The 17,323-nt window shown below is 51.4% G+C and overlaps 1 protein-coding gene across 3 annotated transcripts in view; it reads left to right on the forward strand.

Moving 5' to 3' along the window:
- Positions 1-641: 641 nt before the first annotated feature.
- Positions 642-17,323, forward strand: part of LOC137217552 (uncharacterized) — a 132,771-nt gene continuing 116,089 nt past the window's right edge. For all 3 annotated transcript variants that reach the window (XR_010940132.1, XR_010940134.1, XM_067724555.1), the window contains exons 1-2: positions 642-870; positions 2,180-4,380. Coding sequence is in view for 1 of the 3 variants with exons in the window: in XM_067724555.1 (XP_067580656.1) it covers positions 4,296-4,380 (85 nt within the window). In the remaining 2 variants the exon portion in view is untranslated. The remainder of the gene's footprint in view (positions 871-2,179; positions 4,381-17,323) is intronic.

The following is a 17,323-nucleotide window of genomic DNA, read 5'->3' on the forward strand; positions in this document are numbered from 1 at the left end:
GCGGGACGGGGCCTGGGCGCCTGTCTCCATGGGGTCTGCGGGACGGGGCCTGGGCGCCTGTGGGCACAGGCGTGATGGGGTCTGCGGGACGGGGCCTGGGCGCCTGTGAGCACAGGCGTGCTGGGGTCTGTAGGACAGGGACGGGGCCTGGGCGCCTGTGAGCACAGGCGTGATGGGGTCTGCGGGACGGGGCCTGGGCGCCTGTGGGCACAGGCGTGCTGGGGTCTGCGGGACGGGGCCTGGGCGCCTGTCTCCATGGGGTCTGCGGGACGGGGCCTGGGCGCCTGTGAGCACAGGCGTGATGGGGTCTGCGGGACGGGGCCTGGGCGCCTGTGAGCACAGGCGTGCTGGGTCTGCGGGACGGGGCCTGGGCGCCTGTCTCCATGGGGTCTGCGGGACGGGGCCTGGGCGCCTGTCTCCATGGGGTCTGCGGGACGGGGCCTGGGCGCCTGTGGGCACAGGCGTGATGGGGTCTGTAGGACAGGGACGGGGCCTGGGCGCCTGTGAGCACAGGCGTGCTGGGGTCTGCGGGACGGGGCCTGGGCGCCTGTGAGCACAGGCGTGCTGGGTCTGCGGGACGGGGCCTGGGCGCCTGTCTCCATGGGGTCTGCGGGACGGGGCCTGGGCGCCTGTGGGCACGGGCGTGCTCCTCTCCCGGAGGCGTGTGCAGGGCGTGGATTCTGCGTCACACCGCGGTACTAACGCAGTAGCAGCAATCATGTCGAGTGCCCCGTGCTTCCCTGGATCTGGGTGCCCATCGCTGTCTGTCAGGCTCTTCCTGAACTAGTTTCATCGTGGGCCTTCCAGGGCCTGCAGACCCTGCAGACCCTTTCAGCAGCGTGACGGCCGCCCTCTATGCCTTGGAGACAGGTCAGTGGTGGGACCATCCTGGTTTCATCCAGTTCCCTCTGTAGTGGCTTGAATGGTGGCTTCTCAAGATACATGTCCACATCCTAACCCCTGAAACCTGCACATGTGTTCCTATTGGGAAAAGAATCATTGCAGATGTCATTAAGGTCTTAAGATGGGGACACCATCCTAGCTTATCCAGGTAGGGCGAATGTACTCACAAGGTTGCTTATTGGAAACAGGGAGAGGGGGAACTGATTACAGAAGAGGGAGGGGGTCATGTGACCACAGAGTCAGAGATGGGAGGGATGCGGCCACAAGTCCAGGGACGCCTGGAGCCCCCAGAAGCTGGAAGAGGCGGGAAGGACCCTCCCCTGGAGCCTCTTCAGGGAGCGCAGCCCCGCATCTTCAGAACTGAGAGAGAATAAATTTCAGTTGCTTTAAGATACCAGCACCTTGATGGTGATTTGTTACAAGAAACTCATACAGTTGTTGACACATGTGAACATCTCTAGCAGCTTAGTGGACCTTTGCCTGGGCATCCGGGCCCGCCCTGCCTCACCCACCAGTCAGGCAAGGAAGGCTCAATCCTCTCTCTGAGAATGGCTCTTGGGTTCTCAAATTCCAACATGGAGAGATCAGACATTTAGAATGCTAGCGAAAGGACTCTGTGTGTTTCCTGCCAGACTGCACCCTGAATTTCAAGACCAGGGACCACTGGTCAGCTAACCATGCATTCCCTCAATTGGCAAAATCCCACTGAGGCCCCAAACCTGATGTCAGCCCCCAGCACATTCATGCGTTGGAATAACAGCCAGCAGCTCTTCCAGAGTGGGGTTCACACTACACTAGATAGATAGATAGATAGATAGATAGATAGATAGATAGATAGATAGATAGATAGATAGATAGATAGGTAGATAGATAGGTAGATAGACAGATAGATAGAAAGGGTTTCCGGGTCAGCAAACTTTTTATATATAGGACCAGTTAATAAATATCTTCATATTTTAGGGCTTTATGATCTATTACAACTGCTCAACTCTTCCATATGACACACAAGCATGTACACACACTACGCTAACGTGTGGCTGTGTTCTAATAAACCTTTATTTACAGAAAAGGGGGGAGGTCAGATTTATCCGAGGCCCGTACTTTGTTGACCTTGGTTTTGACCCCTGTGTGCCACGTGGAGCCTTGTAAGTCCTGTCGTATGGGTGGGCATTTAGCCTCAGAAAGACTCGGTGTCTCACCCAGTTTCGAGTTCCTGCTGACCCTTAGGAGGGAACCTCAGGGGTGTCTAACCCCAGAGACCATGTTTTCCTTACAGATGAACAAGATGTTATGAGTTCTGTGTCGTGCAACCAGGAGACGGTGGTGTAAAAGGACAGGAGACCAGGACGTGTACGTTTGAGGTCCTCACCTCCTTGCCTGCATCCTGCTGTGGTTGGCAGAGCTGAGACCGCAGCGTCTGGGACTGTTCATGTGGTGGCCTGAGAGGAACAAACCAGGGCCCCTTCTGCAGGTGCGCAGACTCTGCAGGATGTCCGCTCGGATAAGAAACATCCTGACACCCTTCCCGGGAGAACCATAGGGTGACAAGGAGGCTCCCGGGGACCGTGGACCAGCACGAGGAAGAGAGCTGCCAGAGGGTCAGAGATTCCTGTCCCCCTTCATCACAGTTGCAGGGGAGGTGATGATTACGGTGTGAAGCCACAAGACGATTTGTGGGTCCTGGTGGCCCGTGGCTCAGATCACTGTGTGAAGATGGGGGCGCATGGTCCCAGTGGAAGACCCTGCTTATTCAAACAGCTCACTATTATGTCGTGTATAAGAGTGTCCTGGGCGGCTGTAACACAGGACCACAAACTGGGAGTCTGAAAAGAACAGAAATTCATCCAGCCCCCGGTCCTGGAGACCAGATGTCTGAGGTCAAGATGTCCCAGAGCTGTGCTCCCTCCAGACGCTCCCGGGGAGGATCCTTCCCGCCTCTTCCAGCTTCTGGGGGCTCCAGGCGTCCCTGGGCTTGTGGCCGCATCCCTCCCATCGCTGCCTGTGTTTGCATGTGGCTTCTTCTCTGTGTCTGTGTCTCTCCTCTTCTGTGTCTTATAAGGACAGTGTCATTGGATGTAGGGCCACCCTCCTCCAGGAGGACCTCATCTCAGACCCTTCACTTCCATCCGGATAATCAAGAATGATCTCTTCATCTCAAGATCCTTCATTAGTTATATCTGTCAAGAGCCTTTTGCAGACAAAGTCATATCCACAGGTAACAGGGTTTAGGACGTGGTCATATCTTTTTGGTAGAAAATATTCAATCCACTGCGTGGTACATGAACTGGATACTTGGAAACTCAGGAAACATCCATTCCTTTTCTGGTGAACTGGAAAACCACGGAGGTCACGGCTTCTTCTATATGTACCCAAGGCCGCTTTCCTGGGCGAGTGACCCATGTCACTACACGGGACCCTGGGCTCATAAGGACGCCTATTGGCTTAATGCCCTATGGCCGCCATATTGAAATTCTTGAAGCGTGAACAAGGACCCACATTTTCATTTTGCCCTGGAACTGCAAATGCGGTAGCCCTCTCTGCTCACATTCCTTCCAACCTCAAGAAAGAGGAGCAAGTCTGCACCCAATAAGGACCCCCCCACCCCCAGCACACCCTCCATCCGGCCACTGATGCGCTCAAACCTACCTTTCATGGGTGGTGAAGACCTCTCCCCGAGATCCAGTAAGGCTAGTGGGTTTTGGCTGCACACTGGGGAAGCCTCTGAAAACCACTAATGCTCAGCTCCACCATCAGCAGAATCCCCAAGTTCGTTCCTCTGGGCACCAGCATTCATTAGACCTCCTCAAGCCATCCTCTTGTTCAGGCAAGTTTGAGACCCTCTGGGCCAGGCAAATGCAGATTGAAGCTTCCAGCCCTGGGCGCCAGCCCCTCCCAGAACTGCTCAGATGTTCTGCTAAGCCCTACAGCCCTGACTGATGTGTTTCAGAACTAGAATTACTTTGTATGTTCAAACCAAGATGGAGACATGCCTTGTCTAATATTTCCGGATAGCCAGGATGGCAGAGCAGGATCTTGACTTCCAGGAAGATCCCAACCTTGGAGCATTTGCACATCACTAGAGAGCCCTTTACGGCTTGAGGTCATAGTACACAAGTGCCAGCTACTCTTAGCAGCATCACAAAGTTGGTTCCCAGGTACAGACTCAGGATGAGGATGCAGGAAGAGTCCTGGCCAGTCCGACATCCTCTGTCACTTTGAGAACAAGCTTGCTGGCCCCTGAAAGATGCTGCAGTCCCTGGGCGAAGCTAGGCTCTGAGAGCAATTTGGACTGTGTAGGACCCTGGCCTCACAGGCTCCTCCTCTTTGCATGACCGGCCTTACGTCGCTCGTCCACCAGGGGAGAGAGAGGACACAGTTCTGGAGAAGTTACCATGTTCCCTCGACACCTGATTGTGGAACATTCCTCAGAGCTCAGAGACACTTCGCAGCAGCTGGAGAAGTCTCGTGGACCACTGGGTGAGTAAGGCCACGTCCATGGCGTGGTGGGCACTGGGGATCCTGGGTTTACACCTGTCGCTGTCGTTCAGGGAGCCTGGGAACGGGGTTGTGTGCATACACACCGGGATGGATGACCTTCCATCCCTGGGCAAGTCTTGATTCAGTAATTGGACCCATGGTGCATGTATTTCTCAGTTCCCTGCACGTAGCATCAATGAGTTTTGTACGACAGTGGAAACGACCACCTCATCCATCCATCCATCCATCCATCCATCCATCCATTCGGCAATGATGTGTTGAGTAGGGTTACCCAGCCAAGCTCTGAGCAAACACTGGATGGAGCTCAAAGTTGAGTGGCACAGAGCTCTTGTCCTAAAGGAGCTTGCTGTCTAGGGTGGGATTAGGACTCAAAGATATCAGGTCTTAATGCCTAGAAACTGGAGATGGTACCAGACGTGATAAGAGGCACTTTTGACGGGAAAGAGTGGGCTCTGCAAAGGCGGGTCTGTGTCCGACATGACCCAGCTGAAGCTTCCTCCGTCTCGGCTCCCACTGGATTTTGAGGGTGCCTGTATCGAAAATACCTCTCATCTTGGCTATTAGGAAATACAACCATAGAAGGTGCACCGGGCTCCCTCCAAGGCTGGACAGGTTGGGAGTCTGATTAGGAGCTCCTCAGGTGACCCATGGGTCCGGGAGGTAGCACCCTGCCCATTACCCATGTGGGCTCTTCCTTGGGAAGTGTTAGTCTCACATTTGTTAAGCATCCTCGTTAAGCCTTTTGGTCTCTGTGTTTCCGACTCTTCATCCATCAAATAATGCTCCTAACATGTGCCCTGTCTCCAACCGGGTTTGCCGAGTGGACAGCAAGGCGGTATGCGTTCTGTTTGAAGGATGCTTAGGGGTAAATCCCTGCCAGGCATGGTTCTGCATCCAAGCTCCGTAGTCGCTGAATTTGTCGTTTAACCAGAGAAATGAGTTGGGGTTGTATTTTCTGTCGTCTGGGTACCAGTATCCTAGGGGATGGATCTAAATCCATAGCTTGTTTACCGACGGCCACAAAAACACAAACACGATCCCAGACATGAGGACATCCTGGGTTTCTGCATGTGTGATGGGGGAGCATCTGTACGTAGTAAAAAGCTTGAGAATTTTTCAGTCTCTGGGGCTCTCTTCAGTGAAGCATTTTCTGAAGTTCACAGTCTTTTAGCGATCTTTGCGTTTATTGCTAGCTTAGAACTTCTGGTGATATTGCCTACATCTGTTCCTTCCCTTTTTTTCCCTTCATTCTTTGCCTTCATTCTGGGATGTCATGTCGGGATTCCAGAGTTAATGCCTGCCCTTTATTTTTTACTTTTCATATTTCTGGTCGCAGGGTCCTCATTTCTGTCTGTCCCTTGGGCTGCATCTCATAGATACATAGTTCAGTCCTTATTTTCATGGTTCCTCTTTACCCCATGGGTTACTTCAATGGGTATTTAAAAATCCCCAAGTATATAGAATTAAAAATAATCCTTTTACTGTCATGGGTCCAGGAATGCATTAAAAAGTACATCTGTTCTAATTCACCCAGAACCTACTTGTTTTGTCCTTAAAGGACCCTGCGGGACTTCTGGTCTACCATGGTACCAGATGTGTAGATACAGTAAAACATTTTCATTTAAAATATCCTGGAAAGGAAAAAAATAGCATGGGAACTAAGAGGAACACTTTTTTAAGGGAGGAATATTTAGTTTTCTGGCTTTATTGAGGTATCAGTGACAAATAGGAATTGTATCTCTTTAAGGTGGACAACATGTTCTGATTTGCAGCAACAATGTGAAATGTCTATTGCCAACTGCATAATTTGGTCAAACAGTTTACCCTCCAGGATCCCGGTGTCCCATTCTGTTCAATGGGTCTTTTGTGGTTATAAGACTCAAATAAGAGGATGGATCTAAAAGCGTTTCAAGGCTGCAAATACGTTTCCTATACGAGTCATGTCGCCGTTGTGGGTTTGGTGCAAATCACGTGGACCTAATGATCTGGACTCCTTTCCTGATATCCTGGTGCTTCTAAGCAGTGGCTGTTTTCTCCGGGGTGCAGGGAAGGGTGGGGAGGGGCACCCTGAGTGGACCTCGCACTAGCATTTGGCAGGAGGAGGCCAGCGTGTTAATTTCTTACAAGGCACAGGACAGGGTACCCAGCGTCAGATGTTCTCACACCTCACATGACTTCTTCACATCTGGCCAGACGTTCACATAGGGGAAACCCTGTTTATAGTTAACCCCAGCCTAGAACTTACGGCTGTTTACACATCAGTGCAAGAGATTGAATTTCCAGGCGAGCAACCATTGCATTCATAGAAGATTATCCTTGGCTTGAGTGTTCAGCATTTGGGGAAACCGTAGGGCAGGCGGCAGCTCGTGGCATTTGAGTGACCAGTTCTCTAGGCCTGGGGCAGCCGGCACCATCTTGGGGATCCAACATACGAAGACATCCCCTTACTGCTTCACCCTCTCCGGGCGGGGGAGGGGGGGAGGTCCAAGCACTGCTGTGTTCAAATGGGTATCACTTTATGGTCATTTGTCTGTAGGTATCTGTGATTTTGTTTTAGGAAAGTAAAGGGACATTAAAAATGGGTTGGGGCTTCCCTGGTGGCGCAGTGGTTGGGAGTCCGCCTGCCGATGCAGGGGACGCGGGTTCGTGCCCAGGTCCGGGAAGATCCCACATGCCGCGGAGCGGCTGGGCCCGTGAGCCATGGTTGCTGAGCCTGCGCGTCCGGAGCCTGTGCTCCGCAACGGGAGAGGCCACAGCAGTGAGAGGCCCGCGTACCGCAAAAAAAAAAAAAAAAAAAAAAAAGGGTTAACCTACATCCCCAGGGTGGAATATTATTTGGCCATGAAAAAGGAATGAAGTATTGATACATGGTATATCGTGGGTGGACACTGGAAACATCCTAAGTGAAAGACTCCAGGCACAAAAGGCTACATCGTATATGATTCCACTTCTACAAAACACCCACAGTAGTAAAATCCAGAGAGACACAAAGTGGCTTAGTGTTTGCCAGGGGCCGGGAGCAGTGACCGCTCACGGGGACAGGTCTCCTTCTGGGGGGATGAGAAGGTTCTGGCACCAGATAGAGGTGGCGGTTGCACAACATGGTGAATGTGCTCAGCGTCCCTGATTTGTCCAGTTTCAGTGACTCATTGGATGTTATGTGAATCTCGCCTCCATACAATTAAATACTTGCTACGAAGCAGATACAAAGCACCTCCCAGCAAGGCTGTGTTTTCTTCTCAGCCCCACACACTGGGCATTCGCGGGCGGTGCTCTGAACCGGACCAAACTGATCAATGGAGCAGAAGCGGTCTGGCCTGACTGTCCACTTCCATTTTTCCTTTGCACCAGGATTGCATAAGGCATTCTCCCCTTGGGATAGCTTTCCTGAGCTGGGATTCCCAAGAGGGCCAGAAGAGCATTTCTCCAGGGATGTCGACCCTGGCGATGGTAGGGTTGACATAGTGTGATGCTGTGGGTTCTGACAGACCTCGAACATCGTCCTCGGTTTCCACGAGCAGGGGTTACGTCCAACTCCTGTCCATCTAAGCTAACTGCTTGATGCCGGGGCGGGAACACCCCCATGGTGGGCTCCTTGGGTATTCTATCCTGTCATAGATAGCGGACAGCCCTCAAGTTGTTTCTTGCTTCAATCAAATCAAAAATAACTAATACGGGTGTTCGTTTCCTTTTCAAAAAGATTGGGAAATAAGACAGGAGATGTGGGGCTTCCATTTAGGAAGTTCCTACTTTATGCCAGGATGTTTCCAAAATTGGGAGATTAGGTTTGACATAAATACACTACCATGTGTAAAATAGGTAGCCAGTGGGAACCTGCAGTATAGCACAGGGAGCTCAGCTCGAAGCTCTGTGATGACCTAGGTGGGTGGGATGTGGGGGGAATGGAAGGAAGGTCCAAGAGGGAGGGGCTATAGGTTTACATAGAGCTGATTCACTTCATTGTTCAGCAGAAACTAACACAACATTGTAAAGCAACTCTACTCCAAAAAAAAAAAAAAATTTCCAATATCATCTTATTTAACCGTCTATGCATCCTGCAAACAAGGTGTCCCCGTCTTGGGCTCCCAGGCCCCCATCCCCTGGACCGTATGGACGATATTTCCACGCCTCAGACGTTTCGACACTTGATGTTTCGAATGAAGCTTTCAGCACACGCTCCGGGCAGCCATGTCTTGTCCATGAGGTCCTGTAGTGTAGCAGGTCGAACCCTTCACTTCCAGGTAGAATCAAGGCTCTAGGAAGCAAAACACAGCTCTCCTCTGTCTTCGAGGTCATAGCCTGCCTTTGAAGGACGCTGAAGGTCATCCTTTCACATTGAGAATGTGCAACTTCCGGTCCAAAGCAGACCTTCCCTCCCTAGCCACTGGACCAGCCTCCCAGCCACCGGGGCCATAGATCTGCATATCAGTGGCTGTTGGCAGCTTCACTTTGTATTTTAGTTATTTGACCTTCAGGCGTCCTTGGCAAAGGCAAGCAGCCTTTAATGCTCACTTGTAGCAGGAGCCCCGCTTCCTTTAAAAACTCTGTCTCCCTGTGTCTGAAGGGCAAGGAGGCGGAAAAACAACAAGAGTTTCGGTAACCTTCAAAATAGAAAGAAATAGACCCCACTGGGTTCCATCATTTTCTGCCCGTCTTTGAAATTCTCTCCGTGGAAGGTTTTATAAGTACCAAAGCGGCATGAAATATGACAGTCGATTTCCTAGGATTGGAAGGACCTCAGAGGCCATGCATAAATGATGACGCACCCTTCCCGGGGCTGGAGGGAGTTATAAAACCGTCCAAGGTGATTCAGGCACAGGATTTGCTGTCGGGATGTGTCTTGGGTATTAGGAAAAAATCGCGCCTGGTTAAGTTAGAGACGCAAAATTATATCCCGAGGAAAAGAACCGAAAGCATTTCCAGGCAGTGCAAGTGGCAACTCTCTGCTTGGAAAATGATGGATGGCACCCCGATGGGCGAAACCAGAGAACGCACGTGTCTTAGAAGTTTGTAAGGGAGGGAGGTCAGGACACAGCCAGGAAACTGGACCCAGTGGCCAGACGCCCACACCTTGGGTTTTCTCACAATTCGATTCATGCATATGAGTGTGTACATATATATACACGTGTATGTGTATATATATATATATATATATATGCATAATTTATAAGGGGTGATGTTATTGGCTGCCCCAGGTATTCTCCACCTGGGCAGGTGGACATTTGAGGCTGGACGACTCTGATGTGGGCGTCCTGGGCACTGGGGGCTGTGGAACAGCATCCCTGGTCTCCACCCACCACATTCCAGGAGCCCCTCCACAGTCGTCACACCCCAAAATGTCCGTAGACATTGCTAGTGTCCCCTGGGGGTCGGGATTACTCCCTTTGGGGAACCCCTGGGTCACTCCAAAGACTAAACCCTTCAAAGCTATGTGCACTAGATTTTAGAATTGCAGAGCTGGAATTCACATTAAAATTCCAAGTGAGTTATCAGTCTGTTTCAGACCAAATTAAAAAAACAACAACAACGAAAAAGCCGCTGAGATTCCCCTCCCCCCACAGCTGGTGAACACTGCTGTTTTCTTTTCCATGGGGAGGTGTCCCAGGCTCCCCCTCTCAGCGCTTAAGGGTCTGGGATGCTGGGGAGACGCTGGTGGGCGTGCCTCCCACCCCATCCCTCCCACCCCCACCTGACAGCCCGGACGCTCGGACCAGGTGCACCGCCCTGAGATGCAGCTTCCACGTCTGGAGCTGATACCCTGCCCACCCCCGCGGATGGTGATCAGGGATGTAAGCGGATCCGGCAAGGATCCCGGCAGCTCCAAGTGGCTATGACACGCTTGGCCTTTCTGGAATCACGATTTCTCGGTACCATTTGCAGCTCAGCTCTGGACCCTTGTCGCGGGGAGAGAGAGACAGACAGACTGAGTGTTTCATGTACCATCTTAACCATTTTTAAGCGCAGAGTTCAGTGGCATTAAGTACATTCACAGTGTACGTAATGTACCATCCCCACCATCCGTCTCCAGAAACATTTCATCTTCCCAAACTGAGACTCTGTCCTCATTAAACACTCACTCCCCAGCCCCCTCCCCAGGCCCCGGCCCCCACCATCCTACTTTCTGTCGCTATGGAATCGGACTCCTCTAGGGACCTCATATGACTGGAATCCTATGGGATTTGTCCTTTTATATCTGGCTTCTCTCACTGAGCATCACGTCCTCAAGGGCCATCCATGTGGTAGCCTGTGTCAGAGCTTCACACGTTTTCATGGCTGAGTCATTTTCCCCTGTGTGGATGGACCCAGTGCTGTGTATCCATCCATCCACCATCCATGGACACTTGGATTGTTTCCACCTCTTAGCTATTGTGAGTAACGCTGCTGTGAACCTGGGCTCGCAAATATCCCTTTGGGTCCCTGCTTTTACTTCTTTTGGGTAAATACCCAGATGTGGAATTGTGGGATCATAGGGTAATTCCATTTTCAAGTTTTTCAACACATAGAGCTCTTTTAAACACTTTACATGCAATAAGACATTCACTCGTTTTTGCAGGACAGTCATGTGAGTTTTAACTCATGTACAGATTCGTGGAACCACCACCCCCGATGGGATTCAGAACATTTCCGTCACCTCAGAGTATTCGCTCGTCCTGGTTCTTTATTCACAGTCAGACCCTCTCTCCAGCCCTCATCCCTGGCGACCACTGTCCCTATATTTGACTCTGCCAGAAAGTCATATAGGTGACATCCTGCAGTACTTAGCCCTCTGAAATTGGCTTCCTTCACTCAGCAATATGCATTTTGCTGAGCTGTCGCAAGGAACGATGGCCCATTCCTTTTAATCACCGAGTGATACTCCATTGTATGCACACATTGTATGTAGTTCATCCTTTCCCCACTGAAGGACGGCCAAGTGGGTTTCCATTTGGGGGTGATCTGTGCAGACTGCTGCTACCAACATTCCTGTACAGGTCTTTGTGTGAATGCAGGTTTTTGTTTCTCTTGGATAAACATCTGTGAGTAGGATTGCTGGGTCATATGCTAAGAGGATGCTAACCTATCAGAAACAGCCAAACTGGTTTCCGGAGAGGCGGTACCATCTTGCGTCCCTGCCAGCATCCTGTGGGAATTCTAGCCGCCCCACATCCTCAGCAGCGTTTGGCATTATCAGTACGTTTAGGTTAGCAATTTGAATAGGTGTATCGTGATGTCACATTGTGGGTCTGAATGTGAATCTTTTTACAGAATGTAGAGGCTTATGATTCAGTGATTTTTTTTCATATAGATTCTAAGTCAACACGATGCTCAGTGAGAGAAACCAGACACAGAAGGACACACAGTGTGTGATTCCATTGGTAGGAAACGTCCAGAACAGGCAAATTCACAGACAGAAAATGGGTTCATGGTGTCGGGGGCTGGGGGAGGGGGATGGGAAGTGACTGCTCATGGGGACGGTGTCTCCTTTGGTGGGATGAGCGTGTTCTGAAACTAGACGGAGGTGATGGTTACACAACATTATAAACGTACTAAATGCCGCCAAATCTTTCACTTCAAAATGGTTACTTTTATATAATGTGAATTTCATGTCCATTACAAAAATCACTAGCAGTAATTTTTTTTAACGACTTTAACCTAATGCAAAGGAAAAAAAAGAAGCCCATTGTTAATGAAACAGTACCTGGAGACTGTTCCTAGAATCTTTTCATCTGTGTGCACTGTGAAATTCTGCAGAGGTGAATATGGTCCCATCTGGACCATCAGAGGAGGATGGAGCCGGTGTCACCATCAGAGGTCACCCAGCATCTGGATGTCCCTCACGTTTGGGGAACATTTTCTGTCTCATGGGCAGAGTCTGTCTCCTACCGGGCACGTGGCAAAGGCAGAATCTTCCCTTCTTTGTCCTTCTCCTGCCCCTGGGACAGGCCAGGTGAACCTGCTCCATCAGTTACACAGTTGCCGGGAGAGGGGGGAATCACGCAAACCTGGTGAGGCAGGATTAGGGTAGGTGGTCCTGAATCAGCTCTCAACATGGCAGTGGTGTGGTCCTTCCAGGCAGCAGGAGGATGGGTTCAGGGCAGCATCCAGGCATCTCCTGTGTGAGGCCAGTGTTGGCTGGGGTAGCTGAGCTGGCCTGTCCGCCCAGGACCTGGGGCGTGATGTTGCTTGGGCCCTGCCTTTTCTCTGGTCCGGCAGTATCCTGGGCATTCTCCAAGCTGCCCATCACCTTTTATTCTAAGACAGTTCAGTAGTGCGTGGACCTGATTCTGAGGTACAGACAAGGAGATGCGTCACAGCCTACATCCCAGACCCGGCATCTCCCAGAGAGGGTCGTCCCCTCTTAGCCAAGTCCCAGAAAGGTCGTTCACGGCATCTCAGGGCAGCCACCGTATCACTTGTTGATACCTTCTGATACTTCTTTTCTGTAACCAGATGGGAAACGAGATGGTCAGACACTGTTATCAAACCAAACTTGGGTCCGGTCACCCACGTGCAGCAAAGCCAATCTACTGACCCTGGGTTGTGGTGAAGGAACGTACAGCGTTTATTGCAGGTGCCAAACAAGGAGTCCAGGCAGCTAGAGCTTAAAAGGCCTGAACTCCTCGATGGTTTTCAGGGGAGGGCTTTTAAAGACAGGGTGAGAGAGGGGCGTGGTGAGTGTGTGATCAGCTGGTGGACATTCTTCTGACTGGCTGGCAGGGAGGTCATCGGGAGTCCACATCATCAACCTTCTGGTTCCGACTGGTCTGGGGTCTCTATGCTGGTGGGCAGCATGCAGGTGACTTCTCCCACCTGCTGGGGTTTCAGTATCTGCAAAACAGCTCACAGGACATGGCTCAGAATATGATCTATAGCCCTTGAGGAGGAACTAAGTTCCTTGACTTTGTTTAATGGCTACATTATGATTATTTTGTCATGCTTGACTGTTTCCCTTGGCTTCTCATTTTCCCACGTCTGTGATTAAATTTGCTCTTTGGAACTCGGGGAAGGACTAAGAGGTGAAAGCTTTTCTACAAACAACAGGAAAGCAGAGGACATGGGGGGAGGGGTTTCTGTTCCAGGAAGGACTCACAGGGTCCTGCTCAGTTACAACATTATTTGTAAGAATTGTACAAACCAGAGAAATGAGGCAAAAGCAATCCAGTGCCCCCTTTCAATGTCACGTCTGAATGTTATGAAACCAAACCGTCTTGGGGGGGGGGGTGCATTTGACCCTCTGCAATTGTAACCTTCCGTGAATTACTCTTGGGTATGGATTAAGGACCCAGCTGTGTCAGGTCACCTGGTAGCTTGTAGAAGATGGTGAAGTAGTCAGTGATCTACACCTCAGAGAACAGATAACCCCGATGTGGCAGGTTTACTGCCTTGTAGGACACCCGCCTGCTTTGTATCTGACTTTTCCATTTTAGTCCAGAATCCTGACTATATATTTACCAACCCCTGCAGCTGCTGTGGGACCAGGCTTAACACTGCACACATCCCCTCGTGAATGAGGTTCAAAAAGCCCTTGATACGGGCTCGCGGTGTATCTGTAGAACAGTCGTGGTTTTATGTTTTCTGACATCGTAGTTGGACACCGTCAACCATACAGGGACGAGACGTCCAGCCACTGGGTTTGCCCTGGGAGGGTCTTTCCCACATCATTCCAAAATCCACCAAACACCACTCTCTCTTTCAGCGTATTCTTTCCCTTCCTGTGGTTTCCTGAATAATGGTCTCCCTAAAACATCCCCATCCTAAATCCCAGAATCCCTGAATCGGTTCCTGGATGTGGCCAAAGGGACTTTGCAGGTGTGAGTAACTGAAGGATGCTGAGAAAGGGTGAGGGTCCTGGGTTATCCAGGTGGAACCAATATAATCATAAAGGTCTTGACCAGAGGGAGGCGGGGTGGGCGGGTCAGATAGATAGAAGGCAAGAAGGCGACAAAAGACAGATTTCAAGATGGAACCCTGATATTTGGAGGAAGAAGCCAGGAACCAAGGATGCAACTCCGGAAGCTGGAAGAGGCAGTGACATGGATTCCCCCAGGTCCTGCCGACACCCTGATTTCAGCCCTGTGAGACCCGTGTCAGACTTCTCACCTCCAGAACCGTAAGGCAGTAAACGTGTGTTGTTTTGGAGTCATTGGTTCCAGCAGCCCAGGAAGCTGATATAAGCCCCCAGCACTCACTGACCCCATGTCATGCCCATCTTTGCTGAGGACGGAGAAGCAGCTGCCCATCTCTTCTGAGCCCGACATTTCCTACGACTTATGGAGCTTTTGCTGTCCCTTCATAGAGCCCAGCGTTGAAATCAGTCCAAACGCAAAAAGGCAACCGTGTCCTTCCTTCACTTGGAGCCCGCAAAGTGGGCTGTCATTGCAAATTGGGCTTTTTTTTTTTCCTTCTCTGTTTCTCCCTTGCCGACCTGGTCTCTCTCTCCCCACAATCATATCTCCTCTCTCCTCCTTAGTGTTCATTTCTATTCCTACCCATTGAATAACAGCTACACCGTGATCTCCGCCGGTCCCTTGGAAATTAATTTAGTTACCTTCACAGGGAATTACCGCTTCTGACTTTAAAGTACCAGACGCCGGGGCAAGAAGGGGGAGGGAGTTAGCCCCCAGCCAAGGGCACAGATGCCGAGCAATGAGAGCTCCCTCCAGCCCCGGGGCTGTGCTGCAGACCACATTAGTAATTGATGCTCTGAGCCGGCTTCCCGGGCGGAGATGCGAGCTCCGTCCTTTGGACCATTCTTCAAGTCGTTCTGAGTCTGTGTGTTTGTCAGTGTGAAGGTTGAATTGGAGGACAAAGAAAGAAAAGAAAGAAAGAAAAAGAAATGCCTTCCTTGAAATAAGATAGAAGGGCAGCGTGTAGGTGTGACAGCTCTAGATAGAGGTGTGCACCTGTGTAGGTATATCCCCTTACTCTGTCTGCATTACCTGATTTTCTACATTGGGAGCTCTTGGATAAGGGCAGCCTGGGTGGGATGGGGGGAGACCCTCAAGGCGTCTCTCTCTGATCTTCCCCTCTCAGCGCCGGGAGCAGAGGCTTCTTACATTCTGCAGTCATCAGTGAGATGAATTTTTAAATGGTGCCTTTTTGTAAAAGGTCAGGGTCCTATAAGGACCCTGCTGCGTGGGACGTGACCGTGAGCTTCAGGTACCCAGGAACACACCTTCCCTGGAGGCCTGGGTGATGCTAAGGTCAGCTTTTGAGGCCCAGAGGCTGTTTCCGTGATGGTTCTGTGTGGGAGCCTGGAGCTCTGGGGGGCTGTTCCCCAGCAGTGTTTCTGCATCAAGAATTCTGTCCTTTTAGATGAGACCTGGTTTCTCAGCCTCAGCCCACTGACGTTTGGGGCTGGATGACCCTCGGATGTGGGGCGTCCTGTGCCCTGCGGGTTGTGGAGCTGCCTCCCTGGTCTCCACCCACCACATGCCAGGAGCACCCCTCCCCCGAGTTGTGACAGTGGGAAATGCCCCCAGACATTGTCAACTGTCTCCTGGGGGTAGAGTCTTCCCCAGTTTCTAACCGTTATCATAGATAAATAGACACAGATGGCAGACTTTATTTAGATAGATGGACGGATGGATGGATGGATGGATGGATGAAAGAGATAAATAATTAGATAGATATAGATGATAGGTAGATGATAGATCGATAGATGATTGATAGAAGATTTTATTAGATAATAAAGATAGATAAGATAGAGATGGATAGATGATAGATTAGATAGATATTGTTAGATAGATGCTAGATAATAGATGACAGATAGTAGTAGATAGATGCTAGATAACAGGTAGATAATAGATGATAGATGTAAATACACGTAGACATGGATCTGAATGTCTACACAGACACGAACACAGAGACTGAGGACAACCAAGGAGAGACATGAAGTCTGTGAGGAACAGAGCAGGTGGAGAGAGTTGACAGAGGGTCAGAGAAGGGGTGACATTCAAGCAGACCTCCCTGATGGGAGGGGGTGGGCCCTGCATCTACCTGGGGTGCAGGGCGCTCCGTGCGCACGGGGCGGGCAGGATGTGTGAAGCCCCTGGGGCAGGGCTTGGCTTGGTGATTCCAGCAGCAAGGAGACTGTGTCGCTGGAGTGGGTGTGTCGTGAGGCAAAGTCCAGGAGGATGACCTCACTTGAGTTGAAAAGTTGTGTCCCTCCGTCGGCCCCAGCGTCTGAGAATTGAGGGTAACGGGGGGTATTCACCGGGGGAGGGGAGAACGGGGGACCAGAGGAAGGGCTGAGCCTAAAGAGACCGTGCGGGGTGGAAGGCAGGTCTTAGGGGGAAACACAGCCATCGGTGAATCACGCAGAACCCACCTCCTGGTCACGCAGGGCACCACCCACGACTGGAGCCTGTGGGCACTGGGTGATGGTGGGTCACCTGGGACCCTGTGTGGGCACCTTCCGGGCTCCTTCAAGCTGCTGTGAGCACCGCGCACCCAGCCGTGCTGGCCTCAGGCTCGTGGAGGACGCCAGCAAGGGTCGGGATGCATGAAGATGCCCGTCTGGCATCATTGGATTTTCATTCTGCGCCGCCCCCCCACCCCCCCCACCCCCCCCCCCACCCCCCTGCCCAAGGACCACAGCGCTTCTCAGCAAGGACGTAGCGTGATTTTCCAGCGCCCAGGAAATAGCAGCAGGTGGGGCAGTGGGCAGGTCACGGGGGCTGAGAGGCTCCCAGGCAGGAGGCCACCGCAGGGTTACGGCCAGAGGGAGAGAAGGGCCAGAAAGTGAACCGTACCCGGGAAGAGATGGCTCCGTGGTCCTAAGTGGGAAGCCAGAGCCAGGGGAGGAACCAGTGCACTGGATGGTGGAGCAGGAACCCTCAGGGTAGAGAGAAAATTGACAGCCTGGGGATAAATGGCTGCGCTTCCTCTTGGCTTTTGTGGAGCTGGTCAGAGGTCATGGCCTCCCACGGAGATTGATTAT

The sequence above is a fragment of the Pseudorca crassidens genome, chromosome X (genome assembly GCF_039906515.1).
Source record: "Pseudorca crassidens isolate mPseCra1 chromosome X, mPseCra1.hap1, whole genome shotgun sequence".
Classification (NCBI taxonomy): Eukaryota; Metazoa; Chordata; class Mammalia; order Artiodactyla; family Delphinidae; genus Pseudorca; species Pseudorca crassidens.